Source organism: Taudactylus pleione, unplaced genomic scaffold (assembly GCF_031769625.1).
Source record: "Taudactylus pleione unplaced genomic scaffold, aTauple2 ptg000092l, whole genome shotgun sequence".
NCBI lineage: Eukaryota > Metazoa > Chordata > Amphibia > Anura > Myobatrachidae > Taudactylus > Taudactylus pleione.
Genome location: NW_028284494.1, coordinates 6,452,357 through 6,473,604, shown reverse-complemented (window position 1 = coordinate 6,473,604; position 21,248 = coordinate 6,452,357). Strand labels below are relative to the sequence as shown.

General features: G+C 48.0%; 1 protein-coding gene across 5 annotated transcripts in view; it reads left to right on the top strand.

Moving 5' to 3' along the window:
• The window catches only part of DDX4 (DEAD-box helicase 4), a 366,926-nt gene that overhangs the window by 103,420 nt on the left and 242,258 nt on the right, over positions 1 to 21,248 (top strand). For 4 of the 5 annotated variants that reach the window (XM_088469409.1, XM_088469406.1, XM_088469408.1 and 1 more), the window contains one exon: positions 5,510 to 5,542. The exons of the other annotated variant lie outside the window; for it this stretch is intronic. In XM_088469409.1, coding sequence (XP_088325535.1) covers positions 5,510 to 5,542 — 33 coding nt within the window. The remainder of the gene's footprint in view (positions 1 to 5,509; positions 5,543 to 21,248) is intronic. 5 annotated transcript variants of the gene reach the window in all.

Here is a 21,248-nt window from a genome sequence, read left to right as displayed (position 1 = left end):
TTTTTCCACTAGACCACTGGGGCAGTTAATTTTGGCGCTGGGGACAGTGGCGGCAGTGGATTGAGACAGCCTAGGGGGCGGTAGGCTCTCCCTGGCAGTCCCTCCCCCAGCCCAGATGCAGCTCCAGAGACTAGGTTACCCACATCTGGGTTGCTCCTCACTGCCTCCCTTGTATTTGAGACGCCCAGAGATCATTTTCAGGTGCTCTACTGTAGCTGCGAATCTCAGGAGGTTTGGTCAGTCTCCCTGTATACATCTCCTTGGTGGCCAGGTTATACAGAGCTCAATATCCTACTAAGATTTTGTGTTTTTCGTAGTTGACATATATTATATATCAATATCATTGCGTTTTATGTGACTTGCGTAAGTTCTGCTGTGTTATACTGCCTTTTTTATTCCTGAATAACTGTTATAACTGTCACTGCGATTTCTTCTTCAGGGTCCATAGGGATCCACAGGGATACCTTGGGGTTTAGGTGGAGGTTAAAACCAGTTAGTTAAAGCTGCTGACTCCCAGGGGCACTGGTCCTTCCCCCTATACTCCTCCCCCAGTTAGTTCTGGTGTCTGCAGGAGTCAGATCACCCTTTAGACAGTTGACTGCTTTTGGCAGCTCCTAAGCTTTTATTTCTTTGATTTAATAGTTTTTACTTATTTTACCACTGAGTATTCAGCATCAGACTGTCCATGACACGTCTGTGCTGACACTCCATCACCCCTCCGGGCGTAGCGACTCCAGTTTCGTCTGGTACTCTTCAACGGGCACCCAGGGACCTTGCTAGCTGGCCCTGCGGGATGACCATAGACTTGAACTCTGAACTAGGAGACAGGTAAGGTGGATTATCGCTTGCGGTAGACCGAGCGTGGGTGGCAGTCTTTCCTCTGGTCTCGGCACAGACTGGAGGAAGCTGAGTGTACACCGGGGCAGTCCGCATGCTCCACTAAGACCACCAGGGTACATATGGTGCTGGAAACCAGTGTCCCTGGGGTCAAGGATCAGCCAGGGGAGGCCAGGTTTCCCTGTTTAAGCGGTTCCTCCGCCAGCTCAAGGCGCTATTCCTTGGAGTCTAAGCTGCATTTCCTCTCCGGCCCCGCCCCTTCAGGTCTCCGGCGGCCATTTTCTCCAAGGTTCAGCCACAGCTCTCTGGGAAGGCAAGGTCCGGGTCCCCGTACATACCGCTCCCTTGAGCCAGGTTATGTAGCGCTATAGCCTACCACACAGAGTCTGAGTAGTTGATTTTAGTGCCAATTCTGAAGTTACTTTTTTGCATTGTATGTGATCTGCTAGCGCTGTCTGTTTTGATTTTTTTTTTTCACATCAGTCCTTTCCTCGACAGCAGGCTTCCTCTAAGTCAACCAAACCTAGGCCCAAGCAGGCATGGGCCACCCGCCTTCCTGCTGCAAAATCAGAGGATAAACCGTCCTCTGTGTGATCAGAGTAGGAGGCCGACTTCTTCTCTTTACCTGGCGCTGGCGTCAAATTACCTCAGACGCTTGGGTACAGGAAGTGGTCTCTTACGGGTACGCCCTCTTTCCTAATACCGCCCCAACCGTTTTTCTGCATAGGCACTTACTCTGACCCAATCAAGGCCCTGCTTATACAGAAGGCTATTCAGTCATTACTGCAGGCGGGGGTGATAGTTCCGGTCCCTTTATCTCAGAGAGGGACAGGTTTATTATTCCACCTCGTTTCTGGATCAGAAGCCAAATGGGTCTTACCGGCCTATTCTCAACCTCAAATTCCTGAACAAATTTATCGGGGTACCCAGGTTGTGGATGGAAACCCTGCACTCTATAGTCCTAGCTATGGAGCCTTGGGAGTTTATGGTGTCACTGGATATTTGGGACGCTTACCTACATATTCCTAAAGCGCCTTCTCACCAGATATTTCTCAGGCTTGCTGTTCTACAGCAACATTTCCAGTTCCAGTCTCTGCCCTTTGGACTTTCTACAGCACCACAGGTTTTTACCAGGATTATGGCAGGTCACCTCGATTGTCAGGGAGTCAGACTGCTTACCATACCTGGACGACTACCTTGTTTTTAGCATGCTCCCCAGAGGCTCTTCAACATCTTCAGGTTATCATTGCCTTTCTTCAGAATCATGGCTGGTTAATCAATTGGAAGAAATCCTCCCTGGTTCCTTCACAAAGAATGGTCCATCTTGGGGGCTAGAGTACATAGAAAATGGGCCTCAGACTGCACACTGTGTGTGTGTGTGTGTGTGTGTGTGTATATTTGTCCCAGAACTGCCGGCAGTCTGCACTGTCCAATGCATCTGACCCTGGTACTTGCGTGAAAATTTCCATGCCATCCAAATAAGACACAGCACTCCAAGGGCTCCAAAATGGCAATATCACATACCAAGTGTGTATGTGTGTATATATATATATATATAAATTTTTTTTTGTTAATTGGAGGTGCTACCTGTGGAGACCATTGATATAGAGATATATATATATATATATATATATATATATATATATATATATATATATATCTCAATTTTTTTATACAAAAAGAAGAAATACAAGTGCACAATTCCAAATTAACTGTTTGTATATAAATACATTTTTTGCAGTAAATAGAGGTTTTTGGCATAATCTTGGCCAAGGTTATGGGCCTACCCACCACTTCCGTTATACCTCTGTACGGTAGGTCCCTAACATACTAGGGTTCAAATCCAGAGCTCAGGAAACCCCCAACTAGCCCAGCTAAGCCACCCCAAGGCACCGCTCTAATAAAAGTTAAGTGTAAAGGAAATGGACTAGCACCCCTACCACATTGGTTTATAGCATGGAGTCTGGCATTGTAATATGCACACCAGTCAGAGGCACAATATAGGTAAGTCCTGCAAATAATTAGACTCTGTAGTCCAGCTTTGGTTCATTTTTGGGGTGCTGGTCCCCATGGATTGCTTTGGTTGATCTGCTTCAGGGCGCTGCATTATAATAGTTTTTCTTTACAGCACATTTTAACGTTTCACGGCCTGTTTTTTATATACAGTATGTATTTCATTTTTTATTTTTATTCTGTATATGCAGCTGTGGCTGCTCTTAACTATTTTCTTTACACTTCACTTTTCTTATTAGAGCGGTGCCTTGGAGTGGTTTAGCTGGGCTAGTTTGGGGGTGTCTGGCTCTCCTAGATTCTCATGTTCAAAGAATCTTCCTAACAGCTGACAAGATCTCCACACTGCAGCAGCGTGTGCGTAGACTACTTCACAGTCGCTAAGTGTCCATTCACAAAGCAATGCTGGTCCTGGGATCCATGGTCTCCACCTTAGACATGGTGGAGTACGCCCAATTCCACTCAAGACCTCTGCAACTCCTGATCCTCAATAAAGAATTAACAATCGCAGAAGAATATTTGGGTTACTTCTCAAAGATTAGAGAAACATGGGCCCTGCTATATTGTACTGCTACCACAGACATCAATATAAAGTATCCAAGAACAAAGGAAGAGAGGTGAAATGTCATGAGTAGTGCACTATGTTAAAACGTAATGAACTCCTGATCCTCTCCAGGTGGAACAGATTGTCTCATCGATTAAAATCCCAAACAATGGTTCTATCTCCAAAGGTTAGTCTTTCCCTCTCATGGTTACAGACGTCTCACCTAACCAGACGTCTCTCCTGGACTGGGTCATCCTGACGACAGATGCCTGTCTCTGGGGTTGGAGCATGGTGACCGGGCCGCACTCCTTCCAGGGCCGCCACCGGTCGAGACAGCTCTACCAATCAACGTTGTTGGCACGCCGAGCAGTATACAAAGCCCTCACTCTGGCGCAACATATTCTTCAGGGACGACCTGTACAGGTACAGTCCGACAATGCCACGGCAGTAGCCTACCTCAATCACCAAGGAGGCACTTGAAGTCAGGCAGCCATGTCCGAAGTGGTTCACATTCTCACTTGGGGGAAAAAAAACCTTCTGGCAATCTCAGCAGTGTTCATTCCCCGAGTCCTGAATTGGGAAGCGTACTTCCTCAACCGTTATGATGTACAGGCCGGGAAGTGGTCTCTCCACCCTGAAGTGTTGGACAAGTGAACTCCTTGTGGACAAGTGGGGCCTAACTGATGTAGACCTCATGGCCTCTCAACACAAACACAAGCTGATGGTGTACGGTTCAAGAACAAAAAATGCCGCGGCAACCTTCTTAGACTCATGGTCCATAAAGTGGAACTTTCAGTTTGCGTACCGGTTTCCTCCTGTTTCCCTCCTTCCTCGAGTTCTTCGGAAGTTCAAACAAGACTGATGCACTGACCTTGTGGCTCCAGCGTGACCCAGACAACATTAGTACTCAGACCTTCAGAGACTCTCCTTCGATGCTTCTCTTTTGCTGCCTCAAAGGTCGGATCTGTTATCTCAGGGTCCATGTCTACACTGGGACTTGGGTCGTCTGTCTTTGACAGCGTGGCTTTTCAGACATCCCTCTTAAGATCTAAGGTATTTTCTCGGGCAGTAGTAAAGACTATGCTCAGGGCACGTAAACCGGCTTATGCCCGGATCTATCACACTGTGGTGCTTACTTCCAGTGGTATAACTAAAGAATTTATGACCCGCATATTTTTAGGGTCTCGAGTCCTTGCCTACCTTCAAGCTGGACTGGACCTTGGACTTTCTATAGTGGTCCGCGCTACAGGATAATTCTCCTATCTCTAGCTGCTATACACAAAAGAGGTATCCCAACCTCATACAAATGTATACTAGTAATCACAAGCAAAGGTGCTAGCGCTGCGAGATAGAACTGTGATCTAGTGGACAGCTAGATGTTATTACTTAATAGATAATTGACTTGCACTGAGACACATGTAAATTAAGCTCAAAGCTGAATATGAGACATGGTGTATGTCACCTAATATACTGTTTAACTATAAGGTGGGTTTTCTTGTAATCAGGCCTATTGTCCTGGTGTGAACCACTTAGTTATCTGTAGGGTGGGCGTTCTTTATAGTGAAGTCTAATGTCCTGGAAGTGTATATGGAGTCTAGGTTTGCAATAACTTTAGGCAGGATGTTCTTAACCAGCCAGGTATCCGTACTTCTAATGTCAGTCACTGATGCAATGCTCCAAACAAATAAATAGATTCCCTTTATCCACTGGTATGTTTCAGTCTAATGACTCACGTAAGATGATGTTTTGCCTCTTTCTGAGACCCCAAATTTGGCAGGAAAAATCAGAATTTGGCCGGAAATCCGAACCGATCCGAGCCTGCACGTCTCTAGTGATTTGTGGTAAAATGTGTGATTTTATTTAATGTTTTGAAAAACGTTGGTGCCCTGCACATATAGACAGATTTATTAAGCTGTAACTACCGTAAATAGATAAACCTTCTGTTCTAATCCCTGAGTAAATAAAATGACATCACTTCTGTATAGGTTAAGTAAATAACACTTGAAGATGTTGCCCCCAAACTCTCCCCACCATTTTATGCACTCTGCTTATTTAGATGAGTCATCCTTTTTTTATTAGTTTGCACAATATTGAATTTCTTTTCTACCATTCTTTAAGGGAACAGATCTGACGGAAGTAGTTTTGATAGAGGTGAGAATTAAGAATAAAAGTTTGCTTAAATGTAAATTCTGGGTACATTTATTAAATCTCCAATTTGATAATGATTCTTATTGGCTTTGCTTGATAGATGGCCATAGTCCAGTGTTAGTGGACATACAGTGCATCTGGAAAGTATTCACAACGCTTCACTTTTTCCACATTTTATGTTACAGCCTTATTCCAAAATGGAAAATATTCATTTTGTCCTCAAAATTCTACACACAATACCCCTTAATGACCACGTGTAAAGTTTTTTTTTTTTTTTTTTAAGACTTTTGCAAATTTAATGATAAAAAAAAAAACTAAGATCACATGTACATAAGTATTCACAGCCTTTGCCATGAAGCTCAAAATTGGAGTCCACCTGTGGTAAATTCAATTGATTGTACATTATTGAAAAGCATACACCTGTCTATATAAGGTCCCACACTTGAGTGAATGTCAAAGCACAAACCAAGCATGAAGTCCAAGGAATTGTCTGTAGACCTCTGAGACAGGATTGTCTCGAGGCACAAAGCTGAGGAAGGGTACAGAAAAATATCTGCTGCTTTGAAGGACCCAATGAGCACAGTGGCCTCCATCCGTAAATGGAAGACGTTCGGAACCACCAGGACTCTTCCTAGAGTTGGCCGGCTGTTTAAACTGAGCGTGCGGGGGAGTTAGGGCCCTTGTCAGGGAGGTGACCAAGAACCCAACGGTCACTCTGTCAGAGCTAGAGCATTCCTCTGTGGAGAGAGGAGAACCTTCCAACAGGACAAACATCTCTGCAGTAATCCACCATTCAGGCCTGTATGGTAGAGTGGCCAGACGGAAGCCACTCCTTAGTAAAAAGCCCATGGCAGCCCGCCTGGAATTTGCCAAAATGCAGTTGGACTCTCAGATCATGAGAAACAAAATTCTCTGGTCTGATGAGACAAAACTCTTTGGCGTCAATGCCAGGCGTTATGTTTGGAGGAAACCAGGCACCGCTCATCACCTGGCCAATACCATCCCTACAGTGAAGCATGGTGGTGGCAGCATCATGCTGTGGGGATATTTTTCAGTGGCAGGAACTAGGAGACGTCAGGATAGAGGGAAAGATGAATGCAGCAATGTACAGAGACATCCTGGATGAAAATCTGCTCCAGAGCGCTCTTGACCTCAGACTGGGGCGACTGTTCATCTTTCAGCGGGACAGCGACCCTAAGCACACAGCCAAGATATGAAAGGAGTGGATTCAGGACAGCTCTGTGAATGTTCCTGAGTTTTTCTATTTTTTATTAAATTTTCAAAAATCTCCTAATAACTTTTTGCACGTTTTCTTTATGGTGTGTAGAATTTTGATGACCAAATTAATTTATTCCATTTTGGAATTAGGCAGTCTTAAAGCGCATATCCACTACAAGATACAATTGAACGATTATGACATCGTTATCATTCATTATTCGTGGAGTTAATATGCCGGCAACGACCAGCGATGCGCGTTCCTGCTGTCTTTGGCATATGTAATCGCCTGAACATATACTGCCCAACCTGACGATATCGTCTAGTTGTGCATATTCGGGGATGAATGAGGGTGCCAGTACTGAACGATATTTCGTTCAGTGTGGGCACTGCACAGTATAATGAACGATTGTACGATAACTGTTGTATTCATAGAATCGTTCATTACTCGTGTAGGGGATATGCGTGTCGACTGGAAGCACTGATGTGGACACCGGCTCATCCGGGATTCCACTAGACCACCAGGGCATAAGCTATACTGGCACAGGGGGACAGCTCACTCCTCACCGCGGATGCAAGCCTCCGCGGGTGCGGCCCAGGGACCGTTCAGCACATTTCCAATGACGCTGTACTCCAGCCAAGGCTATCTTACCTATCAACGTCCTGGAACTCCGCCATCTACAGAGCCCTCACTCTGGCTCAGGATATACTTCACGGTAGGCCAGTACAGTACTGTCCGACAACTTCACAGCAGTGGCCTACCTCAATCACCAAGGAGGCACTCAGTCTGCCAGCAATGGCAATAGTGTCCCACATTCTCACATGGGCCAAACGCCATCTCCGCATTGTTCATCTTGGGGATTCTCAATTGGGAAACTGATATTCTTAGCCGTCACGATGTGCATGCAGACAAGTGGTCTCTACATCCAGACGTCTTTCAGCTCCTGGTGAACAAATGGGATCTACCGGACGTGATCCTCATCGCCTCCCAACACAACCACAAGCTTCCAGTGTACGAGGCAAGGACAAGGGATCCCGACGCAGCCTTCGTGGACGCATTATCTGTGAGGTGGGCCTTCCATTTGTTGTACCTCTTCCCACCAGTCTCCCTTCTTCCTCAGGTTCTTCGGACGTTCAAGCACGAAGGGGGCGCGGTCCTGTTGATAACTGCAGCTTGGTCCAAGCTCTATTGGTACTACGATCTTCAAAGGCTCTCCATGGACGCTCTGGATTCAGAAGATGTCAAATGGCTCACTGACTTTTTGTTCTGGCTATAGCATCTGTCCGTATGGTATCTTATTTAGGGGCGCTCTCCTGTTGCTCCCCACTTTTTATTTTTTTTCTGGACAGGGCTGTTTTTTGAATGTGCCCTTGGCTACTTTCCCAAGGTAGTCTCTCGTTTCCACCTTTAATGAGGAAATTGTGGTTCCCACCTTTCAATCACCAGAATTCCCGGCAGGTGAGGCCTCCTTGAATGTGGTCCGTGCTCTGAAGATCTACGTGAACCGTACTAGTTCCATCAGGAAAATGTTTTCCTCTTTGTCCTATATGGACTCCACAAGAAGGGATGGCCAGCTAACAGACTCTAGCCAGATGGCTTTGCATGACAATTTCACAGGCTTACAGCCAGGCTGACCTTCCTGCGCGGGCTCCAGTCTCTGCTCATTCTACTCCCTCTGTGGTTCTCTCGCGGGCAGCCCACTGTGAAGCGTCTGCCGAACAACTATGCACAACGGCCACGTGGTCTTCTGTCCTCACCTTTCTTAGGTTTTATGCCTTTGATACTTTTGCCTCTCAGGATGCTTTCTTCGGGCGCTGGGTTCTCTTCTCAACTCGGGAGCGTCCCCACCGTGAACAACTGATTTGGGAAATCCCCATTGTTTCCCTGTGATGCCCTATGGACCATGATGAAGAAAACTATAGTTATGATAAAACTTACCCATAGTTAACTTTCTTCCATAGGGTCCGCATGGCACCCGTCCTGATGCACCTGGCTTCTATGGGTTTTTTTCTCTTGGTCACTTGTTTCCTTCTGTGTGAGAGTGTGATTCCTCAGTGTACCAGTCTTCCTTCTCTCCTATCCTGCTCCAACCTTGGGCTTGTTAAAAAAACAAACAAACTGAGTAGCCTTCAGGCTGTGGGCGGGGTATATGGGGAGGAATAGAGCATCATTGGATAGAAAAAAGCTTTGCTGTTGGTGTCTGCTCTCAAAGTACCACCTACAGTACATCCCATTGTCTCCTGGGGGACCCTATGGTTTTCGAAAAAAGCGAGTTAACAAGGGTAAGTTCTACCATAACTTTCCTTTTCCCTTTCCCTAAAAAAATTAAGTTTGTTCAGATAAAAATCTAGGATATATGTATGTTTGTGTATATATGTATGTTTATGTATATACAGTGGGGCAAAAAAGTATTTGCACAGCCACCGATTGTGCAAGTTGTTGCACTTTAAAAGATGAGAGAGGTCTGTAATTTCCATCATAGGTACACTTCCAACTGTGAGAGACAGAATCAGAACAAAAAAGTCCGGAAATCATATTGTATGATTTTTAAACAATTTATTTGTATATTCTTGCGAAAAATAAATATTTGGACAATCAAAAAGTTTAACTTAATACTTTGTAAAGTAACCTTGGTTGGCAATTAGAGGTCAAACGTTTCCTGTTCTTGACCAGGTTTGCACACACTGCAGCAGGTATTTTGGCCCACTCGTCAATGCAGATCTTCTCTAGATGTGTCATGTTTTTAAGCTGTCGCCGGGCAACACCGGACTTGCAACTCTCTCCACAGATTTTCTATTAGGTTGAGGTCTGGAGACTGGCTAGGCCAATCCAGGACCTTGAAATGCTTCTTACGGAGCCACTCCTTAGTTTCCCGGGCGGTGTGTTTGGGGTCATTGTCATGCTGGAAGACCCAGCCACGTTGCATCTTCAATGCTCTTACTGAGGGAAGGAGGTTTTTCCCCAAAATGTCACGATACATGGCCCCATTCATCCTCTCTGTAATACGGATCAGTCATCCTGTCCACTTTGCAGAAAGGCATCCCCAAAGCATGATGTTTCCACCCCCATGCTTCACAGTGGGTATGGTGTTTTTGGGATGCCACTCATCATTCTTCTCCCTCCAAACATGGCGTGTGTGGTTTATATCAAAAAGTTCTATTTTGGTCTCATCTGACCACATGACATTCTCCCAATCCTCCTCTGGATCATCCAGATGGTCACGGGCAAACTTTAGACAGGCCTGTACATGTGCTGGCTTAAACAGGGGGCCCTTTCGGGCGCTAAAGGATTTGAATCCATGACGACGTAGTGTGTTACTAATGGTAACCTTTGTGACTGTGTTCCCAGCTCTCTTGAGATCATTGACCAGGTCCCCCCGTGTAGTTCTGGGCTGATCCCTCACTGTTCTCAAGATCATTGATACCCCACGAGGTGAGATCTTGCATGGAGCCCCTGGTCGAGGGAGATTGTCAGTGATCTTTTATTTCTTCCATTTTTTAATAATTGCGCCAACAGTTGATCTCTCCTCACCAAACTGCTTGCCTATTGTCAAGTAGCTCATCCCAGCCTTGTGCAGGTCTACAATTTTGTCCCTGGTGTCCTTAGACAGCTCTCTGGTCTTGGCCATGGTGGAGAGGTTGCAGTCTTACTGAGGGTGTGGACAGGTGTCTTTTATACAGTTAACCAGTTCAAACAGGTGCCATTAAATCAGGTAACGAGTGGAGGATAGATGAGCTTCCTAAAGTAGAAGTAGTAGGTCTGTGAAAGCCAGATTTCTTGCTGGTTGGTAGGTGTCCAAATATGTTTTCCGCAAGAATATACAAATAAATTGTTTAAAAATACAATGTGATTTCCAGAATTTTTTGTTCTGATTCTGTCTCACAGTTAGTGTACCTATGATGGAAATTACAGACCAATCTCATCTTTTAAAGTGCAACAACTTGCCCCAATCTGTGGCTGTCCAAATACTTTCTTGCCCCATTTGTATGTATGTTGTATATGTATGTTTGTATCAACCCCAACGCAGAACTTGAGGTGCCTATCCATTAGCAGATGTTTTTCTGAAAGATGAAAGACAATAGATATATCTATTGAAAATTCCGGTGACTGTGCTGAAAGATATCTGTCATGTACATGACAGATTTTGGCAAAAGGTGAATGTTAACACATGACATGCAGGGAGTGGATTTTTTTCTCTGCAGCGCTTTGTAGCTGCTGCTAATATCTTTCGTCGTTAACCGCATATAAACTGACAGATTTTTAATATCTGGCAGCGATATGTGATTATTGACCAACATGTTGGAGAGATGAAAGATTAAATTTCTACTTCAGGGTCCATAGGGGTCCACAGGGTGACCTTGGGGTATAGCTGGATCCTGGATCCTCGGGCACCACGGAGTTAAAGCTTTCAGCTGCTCCCAGGATGCACTTGGGTCCAACCTCCCCTATACCCTGCCCCCGAGCCACAGGCACCTCAGTTTTAGATGGTGCCCGGCCGGAGTCGGGTCACCCTGCGGGGGGGGGTCTGCAGGAGCAGCCCCCTAAAGCTTTTTTTAACTTAGTTAAATTTATTTATTTTTTTACTACAGTTTTTCTACAGAGCGGCAGCGCTGGGCTGTCTGTACAGACGCCCACGCTGCCGCTCCTTCTCCCTGCTGGCGCCGCGACGCCAGCACTGAACTGGGGATCGCGGCGGGGGAAGCCAGAGTCTGTACTAGCCGGACTCTGGCTTCCCCCGGGACTGCTGCCGGAAGACGCCGGGGAGATCAGGTAAGCCGCGCACCGCTGATTAGCGGTGGTGCGCGGGTTCCTTTCAAATGCAGTCCCATGCCCCCGGTCTAGGGGACAGACCGGGGGCGCTAGCGGTGGCGGCGGGCCCCCCCTCCAGCGGAGGCATACCCCGCCAGACCACTAGACCACCAGGGTTAATATCGCGGCAAGCGGGATGCCGGCAACCCGGGGGTTAATATGCTAGCCAGGGGAGGAAGCCTTCCCTGTCTAGCGGCTCCTCCCCTCAGCTCAGCGCGCCTTTCAGCTCGTAGTCTGGCGTCGCTGAGCTGCAGATACACGGCCACTCCTCCTCTGAGGTCTCCAGCGGCCATTTTCTCTGTGGCAGCGCAGATACTCTCAGGGAGCACGCGGACCGGTCCCCCTGTGTACCTCTCCCCTGCAGAAGGACAGTGTACACAGCGCTATAGCCCTCCCAGACACAATCTGGGAGGTTGATTGTAGTGGAAAGGTGCAGTGAGTATATCTTCCTGCATGGTATGTGACTTTTACTAGTGCTGCCTGTCTGTGTCTTTTTTCTACTTACTGTCAGCCTGTACCTATCCCTTTCCTTCTCCTACAAGCCCTACAGGTGTGCGGGGGAAGGGTGTTTCTACTGACCTCACCTATATAGATCACGTATTTGTGAGGTCCGTCACATACAGTTGTGTGCTACACGGTGCCATATTGTGGGCTGTTGTTCAGCACACTGGTGAGTGCGCACGTTTTCTTCCTAAGTCATGTCTGAGGAGGAGATTGAGCACTCCGGGGCTCCAGCATTGTTCTCCTGCAGGCGCTGTTCTGCAGGAGTGGATAGGGAGGATTTGTCACAGGACGGCCTGTGCGGACGGTGCCAGGCGGTTCCTGGTACGTCTAAACCTCCCATTTCGCAGGAGCCACCATGGGCGATGTTTTCCCAGGTGCTGGTGTCCATCGCGGACCGTCTGTCGGTCCCGACTGCCGCCCCTACTAGGGCGTTGCCCCAGCCTGCCATCCCCCATTCCCCGGGTGTCCCACAATTATTGCAGACTCCCCCGGGGTCTCAGCCTGTTGGTCCCTATGCGGGGTTGCCAATGTATATTCAGTCCACCCCTGTGGCACAGCCGGCTGTGGTGCCGTTTCAGGCTCCTGTGACAGCTCCTCCACCCTGGGTGGATGCGCTTTCCCACACTGTCCAAGATTTGGCGGCAGCATCTTCGGCTTTTCAGTCGATGTTACGCAGTGACGTGCCCTCCAGGGCGTCTAAACGCTCAGTCATGGCACAGGCTGCGCATCTTTCGGATTCTGAGGGGTTCTCAGATGATGGTGAGGTACAGGATGACTCAGCCTCAGATGCCTCAGTCCAGGAGGTAGACACTAAGTCTTCCATCAATGTGCGGGCTCTGGTTAAGGCGGTGCGGGCTATTCTTCTGATTGAGGATGAGGCACCCGCTCCCAAGTCAAGGTATCCTAGTTTTAAAAAAGCTAAGGTTACTTCTGCAGCGTTCCCCTTGTCTGATCAGTTGACTGATCACATGGCGGTGGCCTGGCAGACGCCCAGTAAGCGTTTCCTGCCACAGAAACGCTTGGCGTCCAATTATCCATTCCCGGAAGCGCATTGTAAGAAATGGGAAACTCCGCCTGCAGTCGATTCCCATGTAACACGCCTCATCAGGAGTGCTACTTTGCCATTACTGTCTATATCCTCGCTGAAGGATCCTACGGACAGGAAGGTGGAGACTTGTCTAAAGTCTATTTATTCTCTCTCAGGGGCTGTAGCCCGGCCGTCCATGGCCATCTCCTGGGTGGCCAAGGCCATTGAGGGGTGGGCCAACGCCTTGGAGGACACGTTTACGGATGAATCTCCAGACGTCCAGGGGGCGTTGTTAGGACAGATGAGAGATGCCGCCTCCTACATTGGAGAAGCATCTTTGGATGCTAGCCTGTTGACCTCTAGGGTTTCGGCGGCAGCAGTGTCTGCTCGTAGATCCTTGTGGTTGCGGTCTTGGAGAGCAGACGCGGATTCAAAGAAAGGCTTGGAGGCCTTACCTTTTAATGGGGAATTACTATTTGGTCCGGACCTGGACAAAATAGTAGATACCCTGGCAAAATCCAAGTCAGCCTTCCTCCCTTCAGCTACTACACCTGCTAAGGTCCGGAGCTCGGCGTTTCGTTCCTTTCGGGTTCAGGGCAAGGCAAAGGGTCAGTCCTTCCCGAGGCAGTCCGCACCCAAGACCGCCTCAAAGCCAAAGAAGCAAGCCTGGAGTGCTAGGCGCCCTTCTTCCAAGCCAGAAGATAAGCCTTCTGCGTGATGGGACGGGCCTCCCTCTGGGGGACCCCAGAGTGGGAGGCCGACTTCTTCAATTCGCCCAGTGCTGGCACAATACCACCACGGATGCCTGGGTGCGAGAAGTGGTCTCCCAGGGGTACGCCCTGTCTTTTCGGCACAGGCCGCCTTGCCAGTTTTTTTGCACAAGTCCTTCTCAGGACAAAACCAAGGCCTTGCAGGTTCAGGAAGCCATAGAGGCCTTGCTGACTGCGGGGGTCATTATACCCGTACCACAGTCTCAACGTGGGATGGGGTATTACTCTACGCTGTTTCTGGTGCAGAAACCCAATGGCTCTCATCGCCCCATCCTCAATTTGAAGTCCCTGAACAGGTTTCTCAGGGTTCCCAAATTCAGGATGGAAACTTTGCGTTCCATCATACTGGCGATGGAACCGGGGGATTATATGGTCTCCCTGGATATCCAGGACGCCTACCTCCATGTGCCTATAGCAACATCGCACCAACGGTTTCTGCGGTTTGCTATTCTCCACAACCGCTACCAATTCAGGGCTCTACCCTTTGGTCTCTCCACGGCACCAAGGGTATTTACCAAGGTGATGGCGGTCATGGCGGCTCACCTTCGGAGCCAGGGGATACGGTTGCTACCGTATCTAGACGACCTCCTCTTGCTGGCAAGCTCCCCGGAGGTACTGATCCAGCATCTCCACCTGACGGTCGCTTGTCTACAGGCGCACGGCTGGTTGATCAACTGGAAGAAATCCTCCCTCATCCCATCACAACGGATGGTTCATTTGGGGGCCCTGCTGGACTCTCGTCAGCAACGGATTTTTCTGACTCCAGAGAAGGTCTCCTCCTTACAGCTGCGGATTCACAGTTGTCTGAGCAGTGGCAGAGTGTCGGTGCACTCAGCGATGAGAGTTTTGGGGTCCATGGTGTCGGCATTCGACATGGTGGAGTTTGCCCAGTTCCATTCCAGGCCCCTGCAGGGGCTGATTCTTTCAGAATGGAACGGATTGCCACACAGGATCCGCTCTCAGATGCTGGTGTTGTCCTCGGAGGTGCGTCTGTCCCTAGCCTGGTGGCTGCAGACAGCGCATCTCCTGGAGGGGCGCCCCTTTTGGATCCCGGAATGGGTTCTGCTCACGACAGATGCCAGTCTCCGGGGTTGGGGGGCGGTGACAGGCTCCTTGTCACTTCAGGGTCGTTGGTCGGCGGAGGAAGCGATTCTTCCCATCAACATCCTGGAACTGCGGGCAGTATACAGAGCCCTGCAGTCGTCCGGCACCGCTCTTCACGGAAGGGCCGTTCAGGTGCAGTCAGACAACGCCACCACGGTGGCGTACATCAATCACCAGGGAGGGACTCGCAGTCGAGCTGCGATGTCAGAGGTGTCCCGCGTCCTGGCTTGGGCGGAGCGCTATCTTCCAGCTCTCTCGGCAGTTTTCATCCCAGGAGTCCTCAATTGGGAGGCAGACTTCCTCAGCCGTTACGATGTGCATCCCGGGGAATGGGCGCTTCATCCAGAGGTATTCCAACTACTCGTGGACAAGTGGGGGCTGCCAGAGCTGGACCTGATGGACAAGGACAAGGGACGCAGGCGCAAGTCTGATAGACGCGGTGTCGGTGAAATGGCTGTTTCAACTGGCTTACTTGTTCCCTCCGATATCTCTGCTGCCTCGGGTCCTGCGCAAGTTCAAACAGGACGGAGGCACACTGATCCTGGTGGCCCCAGCGTGGCCCAGAAGGCCGTGGTACTCCGATCTGCGGAGCCTGTCCATCGACGCTCCGTACCTCCTACCTCAACGGCGGGACCTGTTGTCTCAGGGGCCCTGTCTTCACCCGGATCTGGGTCGACTATCTTTGACCGCGTGGCTCTTGAGACAGCCGTCCTGAGGTCTCGGGGCTTTTCTAGCTCCGTTATTACCACCATGCTGAGGGCGCGCAAGCCTGCTTCCGCGAGGATCTATCACAGAGTGTGGCACACTTACTTTCAGTGGTGCGAGGCCAGAAACTATGATCCCCAGGTGTACCGAGTTTCGCGTATTCTGGCTTTCAGTCCGGTTTGGACTTAGGATTACGTCTTTCTTCACTGAAGGTACACGTGTCTGGTCTGTCGGTGTGGTTCCAGCGCAGGATCGCTGCTATGCCGGACGTACACACCTTTTTCCAGGGTGTTTTGAGAATCCAGCCTCCCTTTGTGCCACTTGTGGCCCCGTGGGATTTGGCGGTGGTTCTTAGGGCCTTACAGGGTCCTCCTTTTGAGCCCTTGGAGTCAGTGGAGCTCAAGTGGCTAACTTTTAAAACTGTTTTCCTCTTGGCAATTGCTTCTGCCAGGAGGGTTTCAGATTTGGGGGCGCTTTCTTGTCGTCCCCCTTTTCTGATTTTTCATCAGGACAGAGCGGTGCTTCGCACTCGTCCTGATTTCCTACCTAAGGTGGTTTCCAGGTTCCACATTGATCAGGAAATTGTTGTACCAGCCTTTCAGTCACCTGATCTTTCGGCTGGGGAGACTTCCTTAGACGTTGTAAGGGCACTCCAGGTTTATGTGGACCGGACTAGTTCTGTGAGGAAGTCGGATTCTTTGTTTATCCTCTTTGGTTTTCACAAGAGGGGTTGGCCTGCCAACAAACAGACTCTAGCCCGTTGGCTTCGTTCTGTTATTATTGAGGCTTATATGCAGGAGGGTTTACCTGTTCCAGCCTCTGTTAAGGCTCATTCCACTCGGTCCGTGGGCCCTTCTTGGGCTGCTAGCCGTGGCGCCTCTGCTGTTCAGCTCTGTAAGGCGGCCACCTGGTCTTCCATTCAGACCTTTTTGAGGTTCTATGCGTTTAACACCTTTGCCTCTCAGGATGCATCCTTTGGGCGCCGGGTTCTCCTATCAGCACAGGAGCGTCCCCGCCCTTAGTTGGACTGCTTTGGGACATCCCCAAGGTCACCCTGTGGACCCCTATGGACCCTGAAGTAGAAAACAAGAGATATGGTAAGAACTTACCTTTGTTATCTCTTTCTACGAAGTCCATAGGGTCCACAGGGCACCCGCCCTGACGCACCTGGCTTCATATGGGCTCTGTGACTGGTCACCGGTTTTCCGTCTCCCATTTCTGTGAGTATGGTTCTTGTGTGTTCCAGTCTTCCTTCTCTCTGTTTCGTCTCCTCCTCCGGCCTGGGCTGCTTACCAACTGAGGTGCCTGTGGCTCGGGGGCGGGGTATAGGGGAGGTTGGACCCAAGTGCATCCTGGGAGCAGCTGAAAGCTTTAACTCTGTGGTGCCCGAGGATCCAGGATCCAGCTATACCCCAAGGTCACCCTGTGGACCCTATGGACTTCGTAGAAACAGAGATAACAAAGGTAAGTTCTTACCATATCTCTTGTTTTATCGGCCGCAGGAGTGCGCATCTGTCATCGTTCAGGGCCTATCCATAGCAGATAAATTGAACGACTGAACGATATATCGTTCAGTTGTTCAATTTATCTGCTAATGGATAGGCCCCTTTAGATTTTCATATTGGAACTTGGCATTCACATTGCATTTTAAATTTCACTAATCAAGTAGTGAAATACAGGTTGTCTCCCATATTCAAATATTCCAAAATATGGAATATTCCAAAATACGGAATTGAGATAGTGAAACCTTTGTTTTCTGTTGGTTCAATGTACACAAACTTTGTTTAAGGCACAAAATTATTCAAATAATTGTATAACATTACCTTCAGGCTGTGTGTGTATAAGGTGTACATGAAACATAAATTTCATGTATGTACACAAACTTTATTTGAGCCAGAAAATTATTGAAAATATTGTATAAAATTACCTGCAGACTGTGTGTATAATGTGTATATAATACATAAAAGCATTCTGTGTTTAGATTAGGGTCTTATTAACAAGATGTCTCATTATAGTATGAAATTATTCCAAAATACGGAATATTCCGATATCCAAAATACCCCTGGTCCCAAGCATTTTTTTTTTATTCCATTTATTATGCTGCATAAGTTACTTGAGAAGGTAGAGGTAGTATCCTGCACTGGTTACATTGGAAATCTGATGACCAGTAGTTGAGAGATTATTAGCAAATACATTCACCAATAAATTAATGATACACTTTGGGAATGCATTCCAAAGTTGATGGAATATGTTTGATAGAAGACAAGAATCTTTGGGGACACTTAAGTATCAATAAATCATAATTTAATTAGCATAACCTAAAAATAAAATTGCAGTTTAAATGTCTTGGTCATAAACCAACAAATAAATATATATAACTTGTATAAAAAAAAACACCCCTAACTTGAATGGACATGTGAGAATGTGCCAATTAAGTGGTTATCCTTGGTGATACTCCAATATATACAATAATTGGATATATTCCTTCTTTTTTTTTTTTTTTATAACTGTTAAATGAACACTGCACCACTAACCAGGGCTCACATTTGATATGGTCACACTACTTGTAATATTGCACTGGTAGGAATTTCTCCAGAGATGAAGTATGTCATAGCTGAATTACTAAAATAGTCAAATTAGGGAAGACTTGTCATATGCGCTCTAATTTTCTGTTTTCTGTGTGCATTCAGCAGTGAACAGCAAGTGAGAGTTGGGTAGTGCATATCTTCAAGTGTCAAAAGTACAGTTTACATCTGCTGTATGCCAGGGTACTAACTTTATATGGGGAATACAAATCATGTGGAGCACTGATGAGCATGCAAATATAAGGTACTTTATAAGTGAAAGGGTAAATCCATTGATGCCGAGGTGTAGACGAATCACGTTGTAACTTGCAACTGGGTAACTTTTGCTCATGCGCACGCATAGCATATACCCAGTTGTTTTTTTTTTACAATTTGTATTGAAATTTAACAGAAATAAGATGGGGTGCAAAAGAAATGAGATGTAAGGAAGGGAAGCAAGGCAAATACCATATCCAAAGGGTCAAATCCCACATTAATATGAAAAAATAAACCGAAACAGGGTCTAGCATTAGTCTAACACATTAAGAGTCAGATTGAGGGGAAGAGAGAACAGTAAGATCAACAGGAGCTCTATATATAGGACGTGTCCCTGTTCTCTATATTCTCTCCATCTGAACTATTTCATATGAATGGAAGAAGCAGAGGAATATTTCTACTTCAGTGTCCATAGGCTCCACGGGAGACATTGGGGTATAGGTGATGGGAGTCATCCAGGCACCACGCAGTTAAAATTTTCTTCCAGGATGAACTGGGTTTCCCTCCTATACCCCGCCCCTGGGCCAGAGGCACCTCAGATTCGTTGGGTGCCCGGCCGGAGTTGGGTCACTGCTACGTGGGGGGGGGCTGATAAACAGCCCCTTAAGATCTTATTTTTAAACAAATTTAACTTCAGTCCAGGGGACGTCTGCGCTGCCGCTCCGTCACCCCGCCGACACCGGTATGGATCCAGGGATCTCGGCGGGCTGCAGCCGGGCGATGCGGGAACTAAGGTAAGCGGTGGTGACTTGCCAAGGCGCAGTCCTTTTCCCCAGGGCTGGGGACTCCCTGGGGATGACAGCATGTGGAGCCAGACACTAGGCCACCAGGGACAGCAGGCTGGAGGGATAACGGAAATGCTTCAGTGTCTCGGGAGCTAAACGCTGGCATGGGGAGGCTGCTTCCCTGTCGTAACAGCCGGCTCCTCCTCTCAGCTAACCTTTCCACTGCGGTCTGGCTGGGCTAAGCTGCTCTCCTCTGGCCACTCCACCTCTGAGGTTTCCGGCGGCCGTTTTCTTGAATGGCAATGTCGCAGTTCTCTCTGGCCAGTGTGTGCCCGGTCCCCCTGCATACCTCTCCCTTTTGGGTCAGTGTATGCAGCATTATTGCCTACCAGATACTATGCGTAGTAGATTATAGTGCCATGGTGCAGGTTCATTTCTGCATGGTATGTGACTTATGCTAGCGCTGTCTCTGTCTCTATATTTTTCACCAACTGTCAGTACCAAACTGTCATTTCTTCCAACTGTCTCTATCTCTGATATATGCCCTGCTTACAGGTGTAGTCAGGGTCTTTCTAGATATCTCACATACATAAAGCTAGGTATTTGTGAGAATTAACACATACTGTTGTACGTCGCACTCACAGCAGTAAACTCCTCCAGCTTGCCCTAGCGTAAGACTGGTCCAGTAATTTGCCTTCCTACCTAGTATTTTGTATATATACTTAGTGGTGGCATTAATACTCAGTGCCGTATTGTGTGCGATATTGCTCTACAGCTACGTCTGGGAGAGACAATGTGCGCTCTGCTGCACCCACTCTATTTTGCAGGTCAGGTGCTGCAGGCTTTTGTGAGGAGGAGATGGTACAGGATGGATTATGTGGTATAATCCACCAGGCCCTTCTAATGTCCCTGTCCCTGTGCAGGAACCTCTTCATTGGGGCTTCCTTTTATCTCAGGTCCTGGCCACTATTATGGGACGCTTAGTGGTGCCAGCTGTCTTCCCCTCTATGGGGTTACCACAGCAGTCTGTTTTTTTTCCCTTGTAGGGATTGCCACAACAAATTGCTGCTATGTAGATTCCTCCTGTGCCCCCACCAGGTGTAGATGGCGGCTATCTCTACTACTCTACAGACTTGTTGCAGGAGGAGAAAGCCGCTAAGCCATCTAGGCGTCGTATGGTGTCCGCATAGTCCACACACACCTTTGAGATGTCACCTGCTGACCGATAGATAACCCTGAGTCCCCCTCCACTGGAGATGGAGACTCAGATACTATCCTGCTTTGGTGTGAACTGTCAGAGCCGTCTGAGTCAGAGGATGTCCAGCTGTTCAAGCAGGCTCTGTTTGTACAAATAAAGGGCTACTTTTGCAGCATTCCTTTTATTGAAGCATTTAGTTGATCGCAGGGCTACAGCCTGGCGAACACCCGGTAAGAGGTATCAACCTTGCTCGAAATAGAACATCCCCTGCAGTGGACATGTAATATGCAAGTGCTACGTTACCTATGCCTTCCATTTCTTCCCTGAATGTTCGGAAGGTAGATGTTTGCCGGAAGTCTATATACCTTCCCTCAAATGCTTCTAGGCCTTTTCTTGGTTTGTAACATCAGAGATGCAGCCACACATATTGGGAAGGCTGTTCTGGATATCAGTCTCCTGACTTCCAGTGTCTCGGCTTCAGCTGTGTCGGCTCGCCGTTTCCTGTGGTGGCGTTCTTGGCAGAGGTTGATTCCAAGAAAGGCCTACAATGCTTCCCATACACTGGTGAAGTATTGTTCGGTCCTGACATGGATAGGATTGTGGATGCTTTGGCAGCGGTTAATTCTGCGATTGTCTTCGGCTGCGCTTCGGCGAAGTCTTGCACCTTCTCCTTTCGTTCCTTACGTCCTCAGGGTTAACCTACAGATCAGGCTTTCCCAAGGCCGTCAGCTTCCAGTAGGCCTGTCAACCTGAGAAGCAGGCCTGGAGTAAAAACCGTCCTGCTTCCAAGTCAGAGGATAAGCCCTCAGCC